The sequence below is a fragment of the Eretmochelys imbricata genome, chromosome 7 (genome assembly GCF_965152235.1).
Source record: "Eretmochelys imbricata isolate rEreImb1 chromosome 7, rEreImb1.hap1, whole genome shotgun sequence".
Classification (NCBI taxonomy): Eukaryota; Metazoa; Chordata; order Testudines; family Cheloniidae; genus Eretmochelys; species Eretmochelys imbricata.
The window spans coordinates 19,747,761-19,770,997 of NC_135578.1; the positions used below are offsets into that span (position 1 = coordinate 19,747,761).

A 23,237-nucleotide genomic window follows, 5' to 3' on the forward strand; every position below is an offset into this window, starting at 1 on the left:
GAACCCAAAACATGTAAAATTAAAAAAAAATAGTGCCCCCCCCCCTCCAATCCCATCAGATTATTTTAAAAAATAAATTTGGGTACTTTTTGCTTTCTGGGTTTTGAGCCTTTAGGTTGCAGTGGGGTCACATTTTCAAGCATTTGTCAGCTAGAAACTTCCTTTTTAAAAAAGAAAAAGAAAAAAAAGAAAGATGTGAGTCTTGCATAACTCCATCAGTCCAGCAGCTGGGGCTTTATGGAAAACATCAAATATTGCAAGTCTTGTCATAAAAATTGCAAGAATTGGCAACACTGAATCAAATTCCTAATTTACCGAGGGAAGGATGGAGGAGATATAAATTAAACAACCGAACCAATCATTTCCAATTTGAAATCCAGTGTAATTGAGACCCACTTTTCAATAATAATAATATAATATAATAATAAATAATGATAATATATTTGGAAAATACCTTTAATCTCAATGTGGTTTAAATACTATATGCACGTAGGAATAATTTCTCCAGAACTCAAAAGCAGCCATTCTAGTGTGGTATGTGACAGCTGTTTAACAGCATACTGCAAAATCATCCAACAGTTTAGCACTGGAAGTGAAGAATCACACATCCAACTGAAACAGCAGGGGGAATTTATAGTAGGTGTGCCGATTAAAAGATGATCAAAACAGTGGTGCTAACAAATTTATATTCTTGCAAAATATGGCACAGAATCAGTTAGAGCTACCTTCATACAGAAATTGACTTTAAAATATATCCAGGTCAGAGTCTGTTTAGAAAATGAAGAAAATATAATCCTACAGCGTCACGACGGTACCTATTAGTACAATATCATTATGGCATCCACTCTTCCCAATTAACACTGACATCAGGGTGCTTGATCATATTTTAGTTAATACAAACATCATGATAGAAAATACATATATGCCTGAAATACCATCATGACATGAAAAGAGATAAAAGAATGAATTAGATGAAAGAAATATATTGTACTGGAGGCTCTTATTTTTCAAGAAAGGTGGGGGCATCCCATATGTTACATTCACAAGAATACAGTTAACATGGAGCTCATCAGGACATGTAATATATGCGTAGTAGGATTTTAAGTGGGATGAGAAAATAAAATAAAACCTCTTACTAGGGAGTTTTCCAGGGAGAACTTCGAAAAGGTCTTGTACACAGTAATTCTTATCTCTTTGTTGGTATTGTAAATCAAATTCCCATTGTTCTTTGTTTTCTTCTGTAATTCAGAAATTTGTTGATATCTATTCATCTCTTTTGCATTCCCAAAGAATCTAACTGCACATACATCAGGGCAATGCAGCGGGCATAGTCGGAGGGTCCATTTCTAGAGAATTTACGTCAGACTAAAAATAGGAGGTAAATCACCAACACTGCTGAAACTGCAGGTAAAGCACCTAAACATCATTATTTTATGAAACCCTGCGAAACAAGGTATGGGAAGTCAGAGAAAATAGAGCAGTCCACAATCATTCTACTGGTTTCAGAGTAACAGCCGTGTTAGTCTGTATTCGCAAAAAGAAAAGGAGTACTTGTGGCACCTTAGAGACTAACCAATTTATTTGAGCATGAGCTTTCGTGAGCTACAGCTCACTTCATCTGATGAAGTGAGCTGTAGCTCACGAAAGCTCATGCTCAAATAAATTGGTTAGTCTCTAAGGTGCCACAAGTACTCCTTTTCTTTTTGCGAATCATTCTACTGTAACTACAGAATGATGTAATTACACAAGGGATACATTTGGGGCAAGGTTTTAATGAAGTGACTAATTTTCTCATGGGACCATTAAAGATCCCTAATGCTTCCCCCAATTTTTCTTTACTTTAATGCCACTTTGCAGCCCACATTTTTTTTCAGCCTGAAGTCTCACAAACATCATAATCTATACTACCTCTCCTGAGGGGTTGGGTTGTTTTGCTGGGTGGTGCGCAACATCAGAGGTGACTGCCTTTCCATGGTAGGAAAGTAATTCCATTGTGTATGCATATAGTTTTGGAAGTACATTGTTATGCAAAGTACTATATAAATGAAAGGTAGTGGTATTGGATTAAATTCATCCACTAGACTCAGTGGAAACAAGGAACATCAGGAAAAAATGTAGTGTATTATCTCTTTTGCTCAAGGTCGACTGGATGGAACTCCCTTCAGAAGCCATCTTAATGGCTTCAGAACTGATAATCTATCCAGTTATGAGCTTTCTGAACTAAAATGCTGATATTCCATTGGAATAGTGTGTCCTTCTAAGAATGCACAGCAGCAAAATCATGTTCTGTACTCAAAAGGTGAATAGTTTGTTGTTGAGTGGGGTGAATCTTTATCCTAAACTAGTGCTACTGTTGTGTCTTGCCAGCTCAGGGGCTAGACGTCAGGTCTCCTATACAGCAGTGCAGATTATTAGAGAGCGGCAATCCTAGCTCAAGAAAATTCTAAAGAACAAAACTAGGGGTATTGCTGTGACACATAACACTCCAGCACCTAATTCTTCAGTATCACTACAACAACAAAGCATTATTGGAATGAACAGAGAGGATATTAGGCAATTCAGAAATATGCCTGGAGAGCATCATGCAGAACTGTTAATGGATATAAATTCTCCTTTTTATTCCCCTGAAACGGATGTTAGGAGATGAGTCTGAGCCAGACAGCTGGGTGTTCCTTAGTCTGGACCAGGTAGGGCTCTTGTGGTCAAATTTCCTGTTTTTCGCCAATGGGATCTTTATAGGTGAAATAACTGGATTCCACAATGTTTATGAAAATAAATGAGCATTTGGGAAACTGGAAGCACATTCCAACTTGTGATGAGGGCAGGTGCTGGAGAGTCATACGGAATCACTTAAAAAGTTATTCAGAACTTTTCCCAATCCTTCCTTTGCATCCTAATAAACTAGGAAGTGTCTGGAGTTTTATTGCAGAAGGAGAGGTGGGAGGAGAGAGAAAGGGAAAGAAAGAGAGAAAGGGATCACAATTAATTGCAAAGCCAGCTTGAAAGTGAGGCCTATTAATTGTAGAGTTTGAAAACTCCCAATGATTACGCACAGAGCAGCAGTGGCAGGTGTGGAGATTATAAAACTTCCTGTTTCATGAAAAAATTATCTGTCCTTATCTGACCTTCCTTTGCTTTTTGAGTGCGAGACTATAAAGCAAGGGGGTGCTCCATTAGCTCTTGCTAAAGGTAAAGCTAGCCAGACCCTTGCAGGAGTCTGAAGACAGCACCAGGAAGGACATAGCCTGGTCAGTCACATAAGCAGATCCTGGAAAAAGATGCAGTTGACCACAGGATAGCCTGTTTCTTTTATTACGATTCTCATGATCTCCCCCTTCTCTCCTGCACCCATTCCAGCATTGTTTTAATCTGTAGAAATATTTTACTCTCTGTGTGTATGTGTCTATGTAGGCCTTGATGATGTGCTGTCACCTACCAGGTGGGGTTGGCAGGCGGGTCTACTGCTGTGTGAGAGATCCCAGGGAGGCTTAGAATCATGAGACACCAGATTGGTTGCCCTGGTCACTGAAACTCAGTGTCTACAGAATAGGTATCAGCAGAGCTAGCTTCCTCACACACTGCCTCATGAACGTGCCTCTTATCTGACCATAGCAACCACCTCTAGAAACAAGAGGGGAGCTTAGCCTCCATGGTCCACTTAGTTTCTCTGCTGAGTGCAGTGTTGCCAATCAGAGCCAATGGGGTTGGTGGTTTTTGTGATGTGGATATCTGTCCCCAGGGAACTGGACTAAGACTACTTCAGTGGTGACTTTTAAAAGCTGAGTTATGTGTCCACATAGCAAAAGCTGTCACCCCAAGTGGCGCTCATGGGCTAATCTGATTGGAAGTCTCAGCAGAGAAGCCATGGATTAAATGGGCCATAGAGAATGAATTAACTTCTCACCCATAGAAGTCAATATTTCAGGTTTAGGGTGGAGGCACATTTTGTGCACTGGAAACTAATGACAGTGGAGGACTGAAAATATTAGGTACAAATACTTAGGCTCCATCAATGCACAATTAGCACTAACATGAATGCATCAAAAAGAGCAGGGACCCCATTAGTGTGGGCTTCTTTGTAAGGCTGCGCTAAAGCACCTGAATCTTCTCAACCTGAGCCACCCTGTCTGACTGGTCCTGATCAGATTTTCTGTAGGGTCTGAGAAGTGTGTTAAGTTATAGTGTACTGATATGGCAGTGGAGACAAAGGTGCACAGGGGATGGGAACTTAATTTCAATGCTAATCTAAGTTTAGGTTTTGAACTCAAGCCCCCAGAAGTGGAAGTTTAGTGCATGCATCCCGTAAGGCCATCAAAGCCCTTGTGCAGATGTAGCATATAACATCACTTATGTTTTAACAGTTTACAGATAAAGGTTAATCTATATCCCCTAGTGCAGTGGTTCCCAAACTTGTTCCGCCGCTTGTGCAGGGAAAGCCGCTGGCGGGCCGGGCCGGTTTGTTTACCTGCTGCTGCGTCTGCAGGTTTGGCCAATTGTGGCTCCCACTGGCTGCGGTTCGCTGCTCCAGGGGCTGCTGGAAGCGGCGGCCAGTATGTCCCTCGGCCCACGCCACTTCCAGCAGCTCCCATTGACCTGGAGCAGCGAACCGCGACTGGTGGGAGCCGCAATCGGCCGAACCTGCGGACGTGGTAGGTCTTTTCCCTGCACAAGCGGCGGAACAAGTTTAGGAACCACTGCCCTAGTGCATCCCATTAAAAAGGGTCTGGTGTCTTATGTAATTATTTGATTGCAACTCTTTTAGAGGTCCTGAAAAAACAGCCACAGTTCTATTTGTTTTCAAATTTGCTATTAAAAATATACTGGGATTTAGCTGCTAAATCTAGCTCAGGGTGAATGTTTGCACCCGATATGAAGACTCTGCTCCACTCTATCCTGACAGTGACGTATAGAATATGCAGGAAGAACCTTTTAAAGCATGAAGTATTCCAGTGAGGATTCTGTTGACGCTGCACATGAGGAGACCAAGGATCAAGTAAGCACAACCCCATTGATAGAATTAAAGCCCTGAGAAGTGTAAGTGACTTGCCCAGGATTACACAACAAGTCATAGTAGAGCTCAAAATAGAACCCAAGTCTGCATTCTCCTAGTCCAGGGCTTTAGCCAAAAGACCAAAGAGTATCAGGGGTCACTATTCCAACAGGTTCAAACAAGCTGAATTCTGCTTTAGCCTGAACTCTCTGGCTTGAGACAGACAGATTCAGTATCCTAATGGTCTGGGTGACCCCATGCTGTGACTGTATTTCTTCATACACTACTGTGAAAACCGCAAGTTATTATTAAAAACAACCTTCTCTTTTTTATTTAAAATGATCTATTAACCACATACACTGTCTGCCCACATCAGCTTATTCATCTGATGGGAAAAAATGCAGTTGTTTTAACACTCCATGGGAAGCTGATTCTGCTGGGTGAGTTAATAGAAATGGTAGCAAGTTTTTTCCACTCAGAGACAATTTCCTGGCCTCCTGCCACACTGTGTGTAGTGTGGTTGAATGTGCTGAGAAAGGAAGCAAAGGCTCAATAAAAAGAAACCGCTACGGTCGTATATCTCGTTCAATGATGCACTGCTTCTTACATCCAGCCATGAACAAGGATGAGTAGATCAGTTTGGAGAAGCTAAGAATCTTCTCCCACTAGATCTAGTAGACATGATCTAGGAGCCTTCCAACATGTCAAACTTTTAGGGATTGAAAAATTATTTTTTTTTTCATTCCCTCTCCATTTTTAATTTCACAGCTTGCCGGTAATGAGAATTGCTGAGATGCTGCCAAGAATCTGTCCTGAGACAGCTTAATTTTGCCCATCCAAGAGGTCTGGATAGTTCACCTAAGTGTTAGAGATAGGCTTGGAAGTACAAACCTCCATGAAATCTGGTAACCGACAGGTACAAATACCCACGAATTCTGAGGCTATTCCAAGGTGGATCCAAATTTTACCTTGGGCCGCATCTCCAATAATTGTGAAGGCCAGCCCTTCAGCTCATGTAAATCATGGTAGCTCCATTGACTTCAGTGTGCTATCTGGATTTACCCCAGCTGAGGGCTATGTAGATGTGATTTTAGTGCTGGTGAAAGGTGCTAGGTTAACAGTACTGGGGTCTGAACTGCTGTCTCTATCTGCAGAACAAGCACAGCACAGACAGAGACAGAGCTGGGGAAAAGAGCTATTCTGAGCTAAAGGACAACACTGGCCCAAGAAAAAATGGGTATAAAGTGGCCATGAATAAATTTAGGCTGGAGATTAGTTGAAGGTTTCTAACCCTCAGAGGAGTGAGGTTCTGGAGCAGCCTCCCAATAGGAGCAGTGGGGGCAAACAACCTAACTAATTTAAGGATGCAACTTGATAAGCTTATGAACAGAACTATATGATGGGATTGTCTGTGATAGCAGGGGACTGAACTCAGTGATCCAGGAGGTCTTTTCCAGTCCTATGTCCTAATGTAATCCTCCACCTTACCTGGAAGAACTGACTATGGGTAAGAGTGAAGATGGTCCATTCATTCTTTGGATTCTCTTTTGCAACAGCCAATTAGTGCCAGGTGTGGTGAACATGCTAGTTCACTGGGAACCAGAATGGGACTTATTTAATTTAAACCACCAAAAGGTGCTCAGAAGCTGTATCTACACTGGGAACATTTGGATCTCTAATTCTCCACTGGCGGACAAATGGTAGAAGCTGTAGCGTAGACGGGGGCAAGTGTTTTTATCACTGTGTTACTACAGCTGGTAAAAAAAGAGGACCAAAAATCATGAACATTTCCACCTATATTTCTGAATTTTGAAATGTTTTGATCAACTCTATGGCTGGCCCCAAACAGGATACAAGTCTCATGAAAATTTTCATAAAGAATTTCATCGCATTTTTCCTTCAAAATTTCAAAAATTGTCCAGTTCTAGTTGTCAAGTCTGTGCCATGTCTACATCACTCCACCACCGATGCCTCCATCATGGCTATCCCATTACAGGTCCAAGTTTTCCTCGTTTCAACATGCTCAGCTGGTTACAATTTCAGACAATAAAGACCCCAGCTGAATTTAAACTGTTCATACAGAGGTGGAAAACTTTCAGATTCTTTTTTCCCATTCTTTGTAGCAACCAATCCCCCTTCTGGGTGCCTGTCCTAATTGAAATGAATCTACTAATCATTTTGAAGTTCCTCAGTCATTGCAATTAACTCAGGGTTTAGAAAAGAGAAGTTTAGCAGCTGTAGCAAGTTCACCCCAAATCTGCTTAAGTAACTGATTAGAATGTTAAGGAGTTGCCACCCATTCCAAATTAACATCCACAGAACAAATAACTGCCCATTTTATACCATAAAGGAATGAAAAGACTAGCACCTCTTTTCCACTCAATGTCAGCAAATTTAATTAATCATTAATTGCCCAGCCTTGTGATTATAATTAACTCTCTGAGAAATTATTGAATTCCAATTGCCTGGATAGCCAGCCTCACAATAATTAGTATCAAATCCTGAAATATAATAGTAATTTTTTGGAAATGGATGTTTATTACTATTATGCCTTTGCTGAAAGTGCTGAGTGCCTGGGAAGCCATTAATCAAAGGTAAAATTCTTGTGCAGTCCAACTCCAATCCATTATGGCACCTGAAGGCCTCCAAATTCATTATCTGAACAACCCAGCCAAACATAGAAGGTACCAAACACTGAGTCCATATAATTTCCTGCTGGATCAAAATTTCCTTAAAACAGAGGCATGAACCAAAACCATTCCATTTCAGCCTCTGCTCATAGCAATCGATCCCCAAAAGGACTCAGTCTTGCACTCTGATACGTGGGCGCACAGTACTACACTACATTGTAAAATCTGCTCTAGTGTTTGCGTATGCATGTAAGTTGACAAACTGGATAGGTGACCCACATTCACTTATAACAGGGTAGGCGCAAGGTTTTAAAAGACTAAATTATTGAAACATAAGTCTTGTATTAATTTTTGGTGTACACAAACAAGTGTATATATAAAAACATAATGCACATATCGCACCTTCTACGTGAGGCTCTCGAAGTACTTGACAAACATTCATGAACTAAATCTCCCATCTCCCTTTGGATATGGTGTTCTTACCTCCAGCGTTGCTCAGATACTACACAGCTGGAAGCCCTAGAAAACTAAGTTGTATAGATTTGGAAATTGAGGAAAAGGAGGCACACAGATGTTCACAACTATCATTAAAGCAAAGAGAATGTTTTGCTTTTTCATCTGTGCACACGGCTACTTGTCATGAGATATTTGCCTAAGGACAGCACCCAACAGAATCTCTGAGCCTCGATTGCCACTGGAAACTGCATATAACTTGGATCTTGTGAAAGTTATGGAGCTCAGAGAGACTAAAGCTATGTCTACACAGCAATTAAACACCTGCGGCTGGCCTGTGTCAGCTGACATAGGTTCACAGGGCTTGGGCTGCGGGGCTGTAATATTGCTGTGTAGACTGTTGGGCTCAGGCTGGAACATGGGCTTTGGGACCCTGCCCACTTGCTGGTTCCCAGAGCTCGGATTGCAGCCTGAACCAAAACATCTTCACAGCAATCTTACAGCCCCACAGCCCAATCCCAGCGAGCCCAAGTCAGCTGACACAGGCCAGCCACAGGCGTTTAATTGCTATGTAGGCATAGACAGTGAGACGAATGTTCATAGTAAGTGGTGCTGGGATGTCAGTATACGTCACTCTTCTCTCTGAGTAAGCATTGAAGTGAATACTGGCTCCAGAGTTAAAATTCTGATCCAGAGCCAGAAGTGTGTTTGGATTTCAAACACCCTAATGATCTGGGGTGTTCAGATCTGGTGTTCAGGTTTAAGTCCCCTCTTTACACTGAACCAATATCCAGCACAATGTTAAGGGACACTCTGCAAGGGGTGGCATGTGGCAGATGAGGCTGACCACCTGTGGCCATTACAGATTCCATGACTCTTTCCATCAGACTAGTCAACCGTCATGTGCTGGCTATGTTCCTATTCAGGTAGTTCTATTCTGCCTCACTAAATTCCCCTTGCATTTTCCAAGGGGTAGTCTGTTCTCCTTCACAACTTGTCAGACCATTGTGTAGTGTTGCTGTGCCCTGTGAACAAATACTATGTGTTCCACCCTAAAGGAAGCTGCATTTCCGTGGCAGGAGAGGTGTTCTCTGTGTTCTTTACCTCTCCAACAAATCTGTTGTGAAGCTTAAGGAGTTGAAGCCTGCTTCTTACATCCTTACTCACACTGAGTAGCACTTTATGCCTTGAGTAGTCCCACTGACTTCAGTGAGATGATTTGTGAGAAAAGGTACAACTCAGGGAGAGGAAGAGTATCAAAAGTTGACTCTCTTTATATACAAAGTTATCTGAGCTCTGCATATGAAAAGGTGGTCTAGATATGCAATGTATTATTATTAATAATTATTAGTGTTAGTAGTAGAAGCTGTGATTCTGATACCTTCTAGATGCCCTTTTTTTATCCTGGCCACATGGCTTTTTTATGTCCAACATAGTGAAAGCATTAAAAATTGGAAGAAATTTTTTCTTTGCTGTCCTACCCTGCCCCCATTTGCTTTTCTTCAATACCCCATCATTTGTTCACTTAGCACGTGTGCACATCAAATCCACGCATTGGTTGGGAGGAGATTCCCTCCAATAATACAGTAAGTCTGCTTCCTTGGCCGGCTGTAAACAGTCAGGTGCAGCGATTTCATGTAAGTGTCAAAGGTCAATTTGCAAGTTTCATGCAGCTCATACATTTTTGTGGTGCTTTTTTTTTCCTCGGGTTTGTTCCTTCCAGCCCCATAGGCCTTAGAATGTTTAACCTTGCATGACCTCAATCAGATCAGGCTAAGTTGTTTTCTCCATTGCACTAAGCAACAACTTCAGGCAAGGCAAGTGCCCAGCAGGCAAAACTATGTGGAGATACTAGTAGATTCTCAAGTAAACTTGAACAGCTACTTTGGCATTAGTGGGAATGTGTTCTGCCCTAATTTCTCACTTCTACTTAAAAATAATACAGTATAGAGCAATTTTGCATAGGATTCCTGATACCTGTCTGCTTGTCTCATGCATAGACAGAATAAATTAGGTTAGATTAGAAAGTTGGGTGGACGAAAGTGGAGAGAGAGAAAAAGAAAGAGCCTGAAGATGAAGCAAAAAACAAAAGTGATTTTACATCTTCACTCCCAAAGTTAGGCAGAGATTCATAGATTCCATGGCCAGAAGAACCATTGTGATCATCTAGTCTGATTGCCCATATAACACAGGCCTTAGAACTTCCCTAGAATCATTCCTAGAGCAGATCTTTTAGAAAAACATATGATATAGTTTTTAAAATTGCCAGTGATGGAGAATCCACCATGACCCTTGGTAAATGGTTCCAGTGGTTAACTATTCTAACTTAAAAATGTATGCCTTATTTCCAGTCTGAATTTTTCTAGCTTCTACTTCCAGCCATTGGATTGTATTATACCCTTCTCTATAATTTTTTATAGCTGCCTTCACTTCCCCTCTAAAGCAAGTCTTTTTTTAACCAATACATCCTTCTTCCTCAATTGTGGGATTGTGGCTTTTTCGGCATCTAGCAAGTGTTTGGTGTTCTTAAATAATTCCCAATTATCATTCACATTTTTATGATTAATTTTTCCTCCCGGTTGATTTGGTTTATAAGTCCCTCTTGATTACGCAGCTTTTTTCCCCTACACATTTCAGATAGGTGTGTAAAGATCCTGTTCCCTACTGTGATTTTGTGGTCTGTAGCAGACACCAGCTATTACCCCATTTTGTGCTTTATCTGTTAGGACATTGATCCATAAGCACTCAAAATAATTTTCTTCCGAGTTATCAGTGACTCTGAAACAGGTAATGCCATTTTTGACATAGAGTGCCACTCCCCCTCCCCTTTTGCCCACTTTATCCTTCCTAAATAGGTTATAAACTATAAGCAATCAGTTAAAGCATCATCATCATCATATTATTATTATTATTTCTTCTGGAAGAGCCCACAGTGTACAAGGTACTATTCAGTCATAATGGAAGTCATGATCCTTGCCATGATGAGTGTAACTGAGGGTAGAATGTGGCCTGTGGAATCTTATCCCTGGTGGTGATGCACAAACCAGGAAAAAACAACAACTTGACTTTCAGATCGCAGAATGTGTTTGTGGTGCTGGCAATGAGGAAAAACACATCTTCTTACTTATCAATAGAGCATATCTGATATGGAGGTATTGAGAGAAAATAAACATGGCCACAATGCCATTTTTGCAATCACTTTTTGGAGTAGAACAGTACTTTAAGTAATGACACATCTTGGCTTAAAATCCTCCCTCAGCTGGGGTAAATCAGTGTAGCCCATTTACTTCAAGGGAACTGCATGAATCAGATGACACCAGATCTTTAGCTGGTGTAAACGGACACAGTTTTATTAATATCTATTAAAATGAAGCTATGCTGATATACACTAGCTGAAGATCTGACCCTATAAGCCATAATGGCCAGAAAACATTCTAACGGAAGCAAGCTCAGTAGAATTTCACCTAGAGCATTTCAACAAGTCTCAAGGACTATTTTGGTTTAGGATGAGATTTGTGAGCTTTCAAATAAAGAAGGAAACTTAAAAAAAATAACAATAACAGAGAAACTGTGGGATGGGAATGAACTGACCGGATATATTAATGAAAAACCTCAGCTGTTTTTCAGGACTCTGTTCCCAGGTGGAGACATTAATATTTCAGCTGGAGAAATTATGTCTGTACACAGAGTGTTTATCCTTATCACAGCAAAACACCTGTCCAGTTCTCAGACTTCTACACTTTTCAGTTGATAAAGACCTACATATTAATGGAAATTGCCTTGTGTGTCTATGTAGAGTTTTCATTGTCTAAAAAAACCAAACTGATAATCTACATGATATATACTAGTACCGGGAGGCCAGTAGTGTCAGCCCATTGGGGAAGTATGAGAGATGGTGGGGGAGTAGAATTGTAGGGGAGTACAAAGTCTTCATTGAACATAACAATTTGCATAAAATGGAGCAGACTTCTAGAGCCACCCTCTCCTCTGATATGGTGGAGTGGCCCATAGAGACTACATGCCCCAGGATGCAATGCTCTAGTCTTCTCCGACTGTCCCAGCATTATATTCTAGGGGGACCTGTAGTCTTTGATTTCTGCACCTCCATATTAAAGCTGAAGGAGCTATGCCTTTTAATATTTTGTGAGCCATGTTTGCCTTGCGTGTTGCTCTTTGGGGCATCCTCATTATCACCTTCAACCTCTCTCCTGGTCTTGAAAGAGGAAATGGCACCTCTAATTAAAAAGTGGCACCTCTACGGTGGCAGAGTGAGTGGCCCACGCACTACACTGAACAGTGATCTTCCCAAATTTCTCATTACTGAGCCCAGCAGAAACAATGCCAGATGAACGGCAGGAAATTCTAACTATCGCGGCAGACACAATTAGTCTCTTATCCTGCTATTGCTGGGTACAATCTAGGTCAGGGACCCTGACCTCAGCACGAACACACACACACAAACAAATCCAAAACACTGCAAATGAGTTTAAGAACTGGCAAACTGTAGTGTGCACATTTTGAATACTGTATCAATAGGGCTTGTTACAAGGAACTTGACCCGACGCCAAGCGTGATTTTTTTTCCTTTTAAGAGATGTACAAAATGGTCTGACAGCCATTTTGGCTCAGGGTTCACACTGTAAAATCCCTCTAGTGCATGCAGAGCTATTTTCCCACTGCAGATGAAGAGAACAATGAATAAATAAATAAAGAAAATAAATTCAGCCTAACGAAATTGAAGATGGGCTATTGTTCTCTGACACAATTTGTTTTTAGGCTTTTGTCAAGCGTTTCAGACAGTGTATCAGCCAAACAAGCTCTTCCTTTGGCCAGGCTTCTCCATTCACTAAAGCATTTCATTGGGAAAATAATCACTTGATTGGTCCAACCAAACTTTGAACAGTACCCAAGGAATCCACAGCAGAAACAAAAATATGCCTCAGCCAATCACTCACCAGATGATCTCTTCCAGCCTTTTCCATTTAAGTAGTGATTAAGATATCTTTGGTCTATCAAGACTTTAGGGCCAAAAAGGTTACTTTCTGTAAGAGTTGGTCCCAACGTAATAGTGTGCTAAGAGTAGAGAGAAGATTGCATGCTATGTTATCTAGCATGCCTGTTTAGGTCTTTACATGATGTCCATCTAAATAGTACTGAATTGATGAAGTGAGCTATAGCTCACGAAAGCTTATGCTCAAATAAATTTGTTAGTCTCTAGGGTGCCACAAGTCCTCCTTTTCTTTTTGCGGATACAGACTAACACGGCTGCTACTCTGAAACCTGAATAGATATAGTGCACTGCATGCTATATTTGATAATGTACAGTCATAGCTCTGTTTGTATCAAGGAATTAAATTAGGTGCCGCTTATTTTCTTGTGCATGAAAGAATGTTGGTGAGATAGTGCTACCTCAGAAGAGTTCTGGAAATTAAACTCAATCAGCAAGACGAACTTTTAAGGTAAGCCATATTTAGATCTTGAAAACTCAGGTATGCTACATTTTCAAGTAAACAGCGAGAGCATATTGATATATTTTTGCGCTCAGTTGTTTCCTCAATGTTACTTCTCTATTAATAGCCTTGGAGAAGCTATGGAGTCCAGCCCAAGTCTGGGTTCCCAGCTTGTGCAGAGCCTGGTATATTTTGCGTCTTTTAGTACACTGCCCTTTGTGCAATCTGCTCCATGCTGTGCAACTCCTTGCTACCCAGGGAGAAATTCTTTGTGTAAGATGGAGGGATGCCTTTAGCAAACCTTGGTCACATGTTAAAATTAGAGGTGAGTCCAAACTGCAACAGAAGACCCAAACCACCTTGAATGTTGATGAAACTCATATTTGGATCCTAATATGAGCATAGAAGTTCTGGCCCATCTTTATGAAAAGAACCTGAACCAGAATAGAAGATCAGATCTCCTTAAACTTTGGGGAATTTAGGGTGTCAGTTTTTCAGTGCAGACAAATCTCTTGGGATAATTTCATTCACTCCTTGACTTGAAGAGATAAGTGATGATAATTTCAATGGGAATTATGCACACACATTGGAGTGAAGGATGGATTGAGGCTAATTATGGCCTAAATTTAAAAAAATGAAAAGTGAGGGAGAAGCAACCCTGGAAGGGGTGAGGAAGCCAGAACAGATGCTGGGAAAGACTGCCCCATTACCAAGAGTTTGGGGAATCTTTGCAAGGTCCAGACTGCCTGATTTGTTCACCTGTTCTGAGTCCTGTAAAGAACATACCCCAGAGAACGGCAAATAACATACCCTTAGAGTAGGGCAAATAACATCTAACCCTCCAGATTATTATCACAACTACCACTCCAACTGATACAGAGTTTCTGAGTTAACACAATGTTTCCACTCTTTCAGCTCAATAGCAGAGTGGGTGTATGGAAATGTCATCATTTTGGCAATCAATCAAACTATTAAAGTCTCTGCAGAAAGGCCAAACAGATTGATGGAAAATGCAGCTCCTGCGGCTGTCTTAAGAAAAGACTTCCCCCCCACCCCCAAAACCAGTCAGGGTGTGGTTTAGTTCTCAGTCTTCATTATTGAGATGTGGATTTGTAAAAGAAGATGAGACATTAAAAATAGCACTTTCAAAAGGTTTTATTGAGAGAGATGATAATAAACCAGAAATAATAGTTTGTCCAAGCTCAGTTTTCCCAGGGGGCACTCTCAATGCCACTTTTGTTGTGGATAAGGAGCGACTGCTTTTCTTGGGACATTTGTGGGAGTTTGGGGTGCACAATGGGGTATTTGTGCCAGTTTCAGTGATACAATGTGGTACTTACATCAACCGGGGTGCAAAGAGGAGTAATATTTTGTATTTGTAGAGGCACCCCCAATACTATGCAAATGCACAAAGCGACCTCTTTATTAATTATTATTATTTATTTGTAGTAAAATAGCATCTCAAAGCTCCAATCTGGGGCCAAGGACCCATTGGACTGAGGACAGCACACATATGCAATAAAAAAGACAGTCCCTTCTCCAAAGAGCTTACAATTTCAGCATATGATGAGGGGCAATAGGTGGATACAACAAATGAATGGCAGTGAGAGAAGACTCGGTAATAATGACATGATCACATTTAGTATAACAAGCAGCAGTCACAGCATATCAATTGTCTAGCTATTTTTGAGTGCCACTGTGATGCGGTAGCCAGCAAGGGTACCAGTTGCTGCCACGTGTGATGAAGTTTGCTTGTGAGGTAGGCACCTGTGCACTAAGGATAGGAATGAGACCACCAAATTCATTTCACAAGGATCTCCATCTCTGCTAACCTGAGGTGGATTTGAACCAGTGACCAAGAGGTGAAAGTTTTCTGATGAATTCATCCTTCTCATTATGTTATTTCCAAGGAACCATTTATGCCTTATCTCTTCACAAGAAGTGGGATAGTTAATGAATAGAAACAATCAAGATTAATCTGAAAAAACAAACTTGCTGATCATTTTTATGGACAACAGTCCTCCAGAGTCCTTGTGTTCTTTCAGCCACTGTATATTTTTGGGAAGATGAAGGGGTATATTTCCAGAATGGAAACATGATCTAACTAAAGTTGTGCAGGTGGAACCTTATCTTAAAAATGGCGTCTGACTGGGATGAAGAACCTGGAAGGTAGAAACTGTGACTGGTTAGAAGAGGAGTGAACAGCCAATATTAATTGTGGTATTTTCTAATTTTTGAGTGTCTGGCTTTGCAACCTTAATGTTCTTTTAACATTAGTAACATTGTTTTTTTTGTGTGTAATAATATTAAAATGAAATATGGCTAACAAAATAAACCCACTTGAAGCAGAAACTTCTCAGTACCCCACAGATGAACCCCAGCTGCAAGGTTCAAGACCAAAGTTTGGGGTGGTTTGGATCCTGAGGTTTGGCTCATCAAGGAAATGGAAAGGGTGCAGGGAGAAAGAGCTGTGAAGTGTGGATCTGAAGTCCTTCAGAGTTTGGGGTGTTCAAATGCAATGGATTGGCATGGTCCCAACTCTCCTTTTAAATTTAAAATTCTTCCTTTGTTTCCCTAAATTTTTAAAAATTAATGTAATAAAGTGCAAAGGGAAACAACTATGCTGCTTTCTCCAGGAGGGAATGAATGAATGGCAAGGAAGATGAAATCCCTAGCTGAAGATTATTTAGTGAAACATTCAGTTATGGACCCAAACACTTACACTGAAAGCAAAACACCAACTGTTCTGCATGAAATTGATGACTAACAAGAACACAGAGAATCACCCAACATAGTAACATAGCTATCACAGGTATTCTTTCCCCGCTCTAATGAGGCTAACCGGCTGATCTAAGCCATATGTCTTAATCATCATGAAAACTGGGCTGATTTCCCTCCTGTCTTAAAACAGCATTTCAATATTGGCTAACAAACCTACAGCTAATGCTACGCAGTTTCTGCAATACACATTGGCTGTGTGGAAACTATACAACTTCCCCCAAGGGATAGCAGTGTGTGGTTTACATTTTGGGGTCAGACCAGGAAAGCCCTCTTTGTTTTCATTCACTTGTACCTTCAAGCCAACTTTGTGGCGCTAAGTAGATAAAATTAGTGTCAAAGCAGAGTTTTCCCGTAACTAGTCTACGAGCTGTAATTTTTATGGGAGTTCTTTCTATTATGGATTACCAGCAGTTTAGGATTTTTTCCAGCTGGAATGGAGTGGCGCATACTCTCTCACATGAATGTTTCTAAGCTAAAACCTTCTAAGCACAGGCATAAAACAAAGGCCCCATCCCCTGGATACAGCTGTCAGCTTGGAAATGAGAGCAAAAAAGACATTTCCTGTTCTTTCCAAATGGTTTTCCCAGGCAGTAAACGCTCTTATAACCTGCACATAATCCCAGAATCAAACACCCTGTAAGATTAGGTGCTATCTAGCTTCCAGTTGAGGCGAACTTTAGCATGATTCCAGTCAGTTTAGCCAATGGGAAGCTTCCCTTTGGTTTACCTCACAGAATTGTTCCCTCCAGATCATGAAGCTCCTCATGGAAGTCCCAGCTGCAGTAGCACGGAGGCTACACACCCGCTAGCCATGTCTAGGCAGGGAATTCTATAAAAAAACGTGCTACCACCAGTTTGGCTGAACTGGGTTAGTACTGGTGGGAGCGCCCGTGTAGACAAAACTGGCAGTAGGTGCTGTTTTTACCAACTGGTCCAATGGATGAGAGACTCCGCTAACTGGTGAAGTCTCTTTTAATGACTGGCTACCAGTTGGCAGGTTCAGCAATCTCCAGTTTGTTCGCTAAAAAGCAATTGTCTGCAAGGTGTTCATCATACTGGAGACCGCTGTCCCGCTGCCCAAGCTTGGGTAGGCTTTTCAGCTTTCACAATTGGCCTGAGAGAGGCACAAGGAGGAGGCAGAAATGCCCTGTTGATTTCCTATTTTCCTTATTTTGTTCTTTGTGAAAGACGCTCCCCACTGTTAAGGATTGGGAAATCTTCCAAGGACACCCCAGTACTATCTTTTGCATTGTCACAGAGTTTATTCCTCAGCAGGGGTGGGTAAGCTCTGTTCTTTCGCTATCCCCTCCCAAACACAGCCATGCAAGACTTTTGGAATGAGATCTAGTAAGCTGTGGCACAGTCTCTAGGGAAGAAATGTGGATTGGGACACTTAGAACCAGTATGGACAAAGCATTAGAGGACCTAGGAAACAGGCCTGCATTGTCCAGGAGATGAACGGAATGATTGATTAGGTCTTTTCTGTACCTAATTTCTATGATTCTGTGAGCAAACCTCAAGCACTGCCCCAGAGGTGAAAATAAACCAGTCCGATACAGTGTACCAGAAAGAGCCGGTACACAGCTGGAGGCAGCTTCCCCAGGCTGACAATTTAAAAGGGCCCTGAGCCCCTGGCAGCGTCTGGAGCCCCTGGCCCTTTAAATCCCCGCTAGAGCCCCACCGCCAGAGCCTCAGGGTAGCAGCGGCGGGCGGGAGCCCTTGGGCTCCGGTGGTGATTTAAAGGGCCCCAGGATTTAAAGGCCCCGCCCCATCCCCCCGAGGCCCCCCACCTCCCTTGCTCGGGACCCCGGCCCTGCGTACCGGTAAGTCCCTTAAGTTACTTTGACCCCTGCACTGCCCACCCTGCCTGCTCTCCACTAGCTGTCTCTGGCTTGGTGTGGGCCTAGCCATGCCCATGGCATGATTGGCTGTACCCCAAACAGAAAGCACAACTTAATGGGAGCAAAATGAATCCACTCAAACAAGTTCACATGGACCCTCTGCAAGTCTTCTTCACCTACGCTGCTTTTCCCTAAGATAGAATTCTCATCCCTCTATCTCAATCACGATCTCCTTCTCTGACTCACTCTTCTTCTCTCTTCTACCTATGAAATGTTATTCTCTAAAGAAAACTACTCTCCACAAATAAAAGCCTGGTGAGGTTTGTTGCCCGTAGTTCTTTCTTATGGATGAGAAACTCCAGATTTTTGGCACACACAGAAAGAGTAGTTTATCAGAAGACAGATTTCTTTGCAAAGCCTCAGCAAGCACCTCCCCACTGTAAGCCACTGCTAACAGAATTCACCTCAGCCTCTTCAATGCTTTTTCTGTCTCCTAAATTACAGCTAAGTAAGAGGGCAATTAGGTTTCAACAATTAAAATGATTGACTTACCGCACGTAACAGCCGGAGCATCTCCACATATCTGCAGAAAGAGACAAAATTATATTAATTGCCATCAAGCTAGCACTGAATGAATCAGGGTGGAATGTGCAGCTTCATTTAAAAGATAGCAGCCAGATTTTAACAGTGAACTCACACTTTCTCCGAAGACACCAGCTCCTGGGCTATGAGGTAAGCTCTGGACTGGCCTTCTTTCTGTTGAAAAGGAAACCACAGGTGTTAAGAAATCTCCCCTCCCCAAACAGAAAACAGGAAGAGCCAGAGAATGCCCGCAATCTGCATGATCCTTGAATTTGAGGCAGGGACTGTCTTTCTATTCTGAGTTCGTACACTGCCTAGCAGAACGGGGTCCTGATCCACAACTGCAGCTCTGCTGCTGCAATAGAAATAAATAAATAACATACAGCCTGAAATGGGGTCATGCTCTCAAGATTCAGGCCATTGTTTTGGTGGCTATGGACTGACTCCTGACCATAATGATGTCAGAGAGAAAATTCCCATTGATTTCAATAGGGCAAAAATTCATCAGAAAGAAAGGCAGACAGATTCTAACTCTAGAAGGGTAATTTCATGACTGCAGGAGGCGAAGCTCATCAACTTTGTTCAGGCCGCTCATGTGCAAAGAAAAGTGTTTTGTTTTTTAAATAGTTATATTCCAAACTGTTCCTACTCCAGTGCAAGCTACAGAAGAAAACAAGTTCAAAGGGCTTTATTGCATGCTAAGCACATTTGATGAAATTAAACTGTGATAGATATATCCTGAAAGCAAACAGTGCAGTATTAAAGCAAATAACATCATTTTGAGATCACAGTGGAATGCATTTAAATCGGCAGAGATCTCAGAGGACGCAGAAATCTGCCAAAGAATGCAATGGCAGTGGTTCTTCAAGGCTCAAGAGGCTAATTATGATGCTTTGCTCTGGTTTCATGAATCATTTGTTTTAAATCGATTTACTTATTTAGTCTATTTATTTAGGACATTTTTAACAGGTTTATAAACACTGCCATATAAATATCAGAGACAAAATGCTAATCATTACAAGAATGAGCTTTTGTTTAGAGAATAATTATATAGTGATATAATCAGCAGATCCCTCTATTTAACAGGTTGTTACCATATTACAGAGTGAGCCTCTTTACCAAGGTAAGAAATGGACAAAGTGTTGAAACCTTTATTGAGAAAGAAATCTTATACTAAAGTAAGTTTGACTTACACAGCAGCGATACTAAAGCAAGGAAGCAGCCTTACAAGAGGCCATACAACATGCCATTTATTCTTAAAAGGCAGGAGGCAGCATCAAGTATATTGTTTAAAGGGACCAGGTGTGTCATTAATTCATTGCTTAAAGAGCCTCCTTTAGAAGGTGTACAATCAAGCAGCCGGGAGATGCTGAGCTGTCCTGCACTAAGCTGGTTATTGTAATTTAGGTGCTTGGGTTGTTAGGGATCATGGTGCAATCATTTAATTCAGCCCCTCAATGAAAAGCATTTGTAGGGCCCCGGACCAAACTCCCAGATTCAAACTCCATCAACCTTGCTAAAGTTTAGAGCACATTCAAGCTTGGCAGTTCATCTCCAGTGTTTAAACACTGTAGTAATAGAAATCTGAACAGTAATTCTTCAAATTCCCCAAGCCTTTTTCGACTCTGGACTAGTAATCTTGTGACATCAGGTTTTTTTTACCCAAAGTTTCTGCTCCTTCCTGCTTCCACTCAGGCTGGTAATAAGAAAGGTTGAAAACAGCTTAGGGAAGATTTAAGCATTCCCTAGAAGTGCTGGAAACTGAAATCCAGAAGCATGATAGCTGGACCATGAAAACCCAGATGCAAAACTGACTGAAATGAAATCAACCAATCTCGTTTCCATGCCCATCATTAATAAATCACAGAAAGAAAATAATCGGAATAAGTAATGAAAAGCAAACTTACATTTTAAAAATTCTTTCAGTTTTAAGGTGCTGTTCCCTACACAAGTAAGGATTTTTTTTAAAAAAAGTAGTGCATTTTATTTTGTCAGTGCCCCTTTAATATAAAAACGTTCAGCAGCAACAAATGAGTCCTAAAACTGTCTATAACAGAGCGACGCAGGGTTATTCAAAACACGCTGCAAGTAAATCTCTTTTTACTGTACAAATGAGTGAAGGAAAGGTCTGGTCCATTGAGTCTCTAAAGATCCTCCTAATTTCATAGTGTAGACATACCCAGTGATCATCTAATCATTCATTAGATTCAGTCATCTAATCCATCTCTCTGCCAATACAAGATTGTTCCCTACGGTCTGTTACCTAGGGCTTTATTGATTCTTGTTTAAATGGTCCAAAGAGGGGTGCTTCTTCCACTTTTCTTTGGGACACTGTTGTTGGATCATATTAAAGAAGTTCTGTATTAAAATCACAAATGAGTTTGATTCCCCAGAGTTTAAATTCCAGGGTATTACTAATTAAGAGGTCTCTTGGTTTTTGGTATTGTTTCTCTCCCTCTATGTGTGAAACTTGCAAGCTGCTAATTGTGTTAGTACATTCTAAGACAGAGTCTATTCTCAAAGCAATTCACAGAGAGAGAGACTCAAAGCAATACTCTAACAACAGAAACAGCACCCAGAGACTCCCCACCCTTTTGTTGTATTAACAATTGTGATTAAAATAGAGATAGAGGATGTATGTGGATGGATGCTTGGTGTGGATAATAACTGAATGATCAGGGAGGTGCCAGCCTAAGAATCCAGTGTCCATCGGCTGAAGAAGGCGTCAAGTGGAAATAACCAGAGGACCCCCCGGAGGGCAGACTGGAATCCACCCAACAGCCTCAAGAATGGGAGAACCAAAGAACAAGATAACATCTTGGAGCCGTCAGGAATGTGCTATCTGCTGATTGATTCAGCAACAGCATGATGAAGCAATTCCCATAGACTGGCATAGGAAGAAATTCCTATAAAAATAGACTCTAAAAAGTGAGAACTTTGGGGTCTGATTCTGCAAACCGACTTCCAGGAGCATCAGATGAGCATCTGACAAGGCCCTGCTCCCTCCTCATGTCCAGGCCACCTGGCCAGTGGCTTGGCATGAGCAACTCTAAGGCTGGTAACTATGATAACAACCTTGCAGAACCTGTGTATGTGTTTGTATGAATGAATGTGTGAATAAATATGAGATTGAATGGAATGTTATAACTATAACTAACTGCTTACTATGATTCTTTCTGTATTCACAATAAATGTGGTATTTTGCCTTTTTCCCTTTAATAAGATCCTGCTGGTTTTTAATTTATTGGTATAACACTGTTCTACTGCCATGGGACAGATGGTAGTATAGGCATTTTTCCCTGAAAGACATCTTTTCCCTTTGTTAATTTCATTCCACTATTTGCAGTATACTCCTTGTACTACACTATCTATTTGTGTTTACACTTTACAATCATTTCCAAAGGGTTACCCTGTTTCTCTCTTTTTGTCACCAGTGATGATACATGGCATACACTACTGTCGGCACACAGGAGCTATCACGTGTCGCTGGTCAGCATCAGGATATTCTGAGCTCTTTTTCTTCCCCACCCTTTTGACTTGCAGACATAAATCAATTGAATGGCAATTTTATTTCTGGATTACCAAACCTAATACTGGCCAGTTTGCACGTCCTCTTTTGACAGGCTTGGCCAAGAAGCGAAGTATATTTCACCATTGGTGTGGGCCCACTCGCCTTTCATGTATACAGATTGTCACGGTCTGTAATTCTACTTGTGATTAATATGTCTTAGTTGAGAGACAAAACACTGGGACCCCTGGTGTCACATGACCAGTCTAGGGTGAGTTTTGAGACAGTGTCTCTAGGCGTTGCCCGTCTTGTGTTATTTAATTACTGTTTGCTTAACCAGGAAATGAACTCTGAGATTGACGACAGTGTCCGGAGACGGACTTCTGGGAATAGCGGGAGGCAGGGGGTGCGGGTCCTTCAACTATCAACCTTCTAAAACAAAGCCCAAGTGATTATTAAAACATGACTGAGCTACCACATTTGTAGTGATCTTTACTGTGTGCTCTTCAGCCCAGCAGTAAGCACTTTTGTACGCTTCCTCCCCAGGCTGCTGCTTCAGTAGCTGTGTACTCCAATCCCTGCTGTTTGTCTGTACTCAGCAGATGGTAGCGATGGATCTAGACAGAGGATTCTGGCTCTGTGCCTAACTGAGTCTTGTTGTCTTTATTAGCCTTATCTGTCCCACAATCTAAAATATATGCTATAGACAAGCAAAATGGCCCCTCAGATTGCCTGCCCTCAACAGTCAATGGAGTTTTCATCTGCTAATGAAGCTGCTTCTATATCAGGTATAACTTCCTGACAGTGAGATCTCTTACTTTGGGGAATGGTCTCTTGAGGGATGTGGTGGAAGCCTCATTGCTAGTTCATTTAAAACTGGACTGAACAGAGCACTGGAGAATATGCTGGGGAGCACTGACTAGACAAAGTACTCTAAAGGCCTTTTCCATCTCTAAATACTATGAACTCTTACTGGTCTGGGGAGGGCCATGGAGTGCCCTGT

At 41.5% G+C, this 23,237-nt stretch overlaps 1 protein-coding gene across 1 annotated transcript in view; it reads right to left on the reverse strand.

The window, feature by feature from the left end:
* FGD5 (FYVE, RhoGEF and PH domain containing 5) overlaps nt 1-23,237 on the reverse strand; it is a 141,126-nt gene that overhangs the window by 54,272 nt on the left and 63,617 nt on the right. The window contains exons 3-4 of the mRNA XM_077823061.1: nt 18,842-18,900; nt 18,697-18,727 (exon numbers count right to left, since the gene is read on the reverse strand). Coding sequence (XP_077679187.1) covers nt 18,697-18,727; nt 18,842-18,900 — 90 coding nt within the window. The remainder of the gene's footprint in view (nt 1-18,696; nt 18,728-18,841; nt 18,901-23,237) is intronic.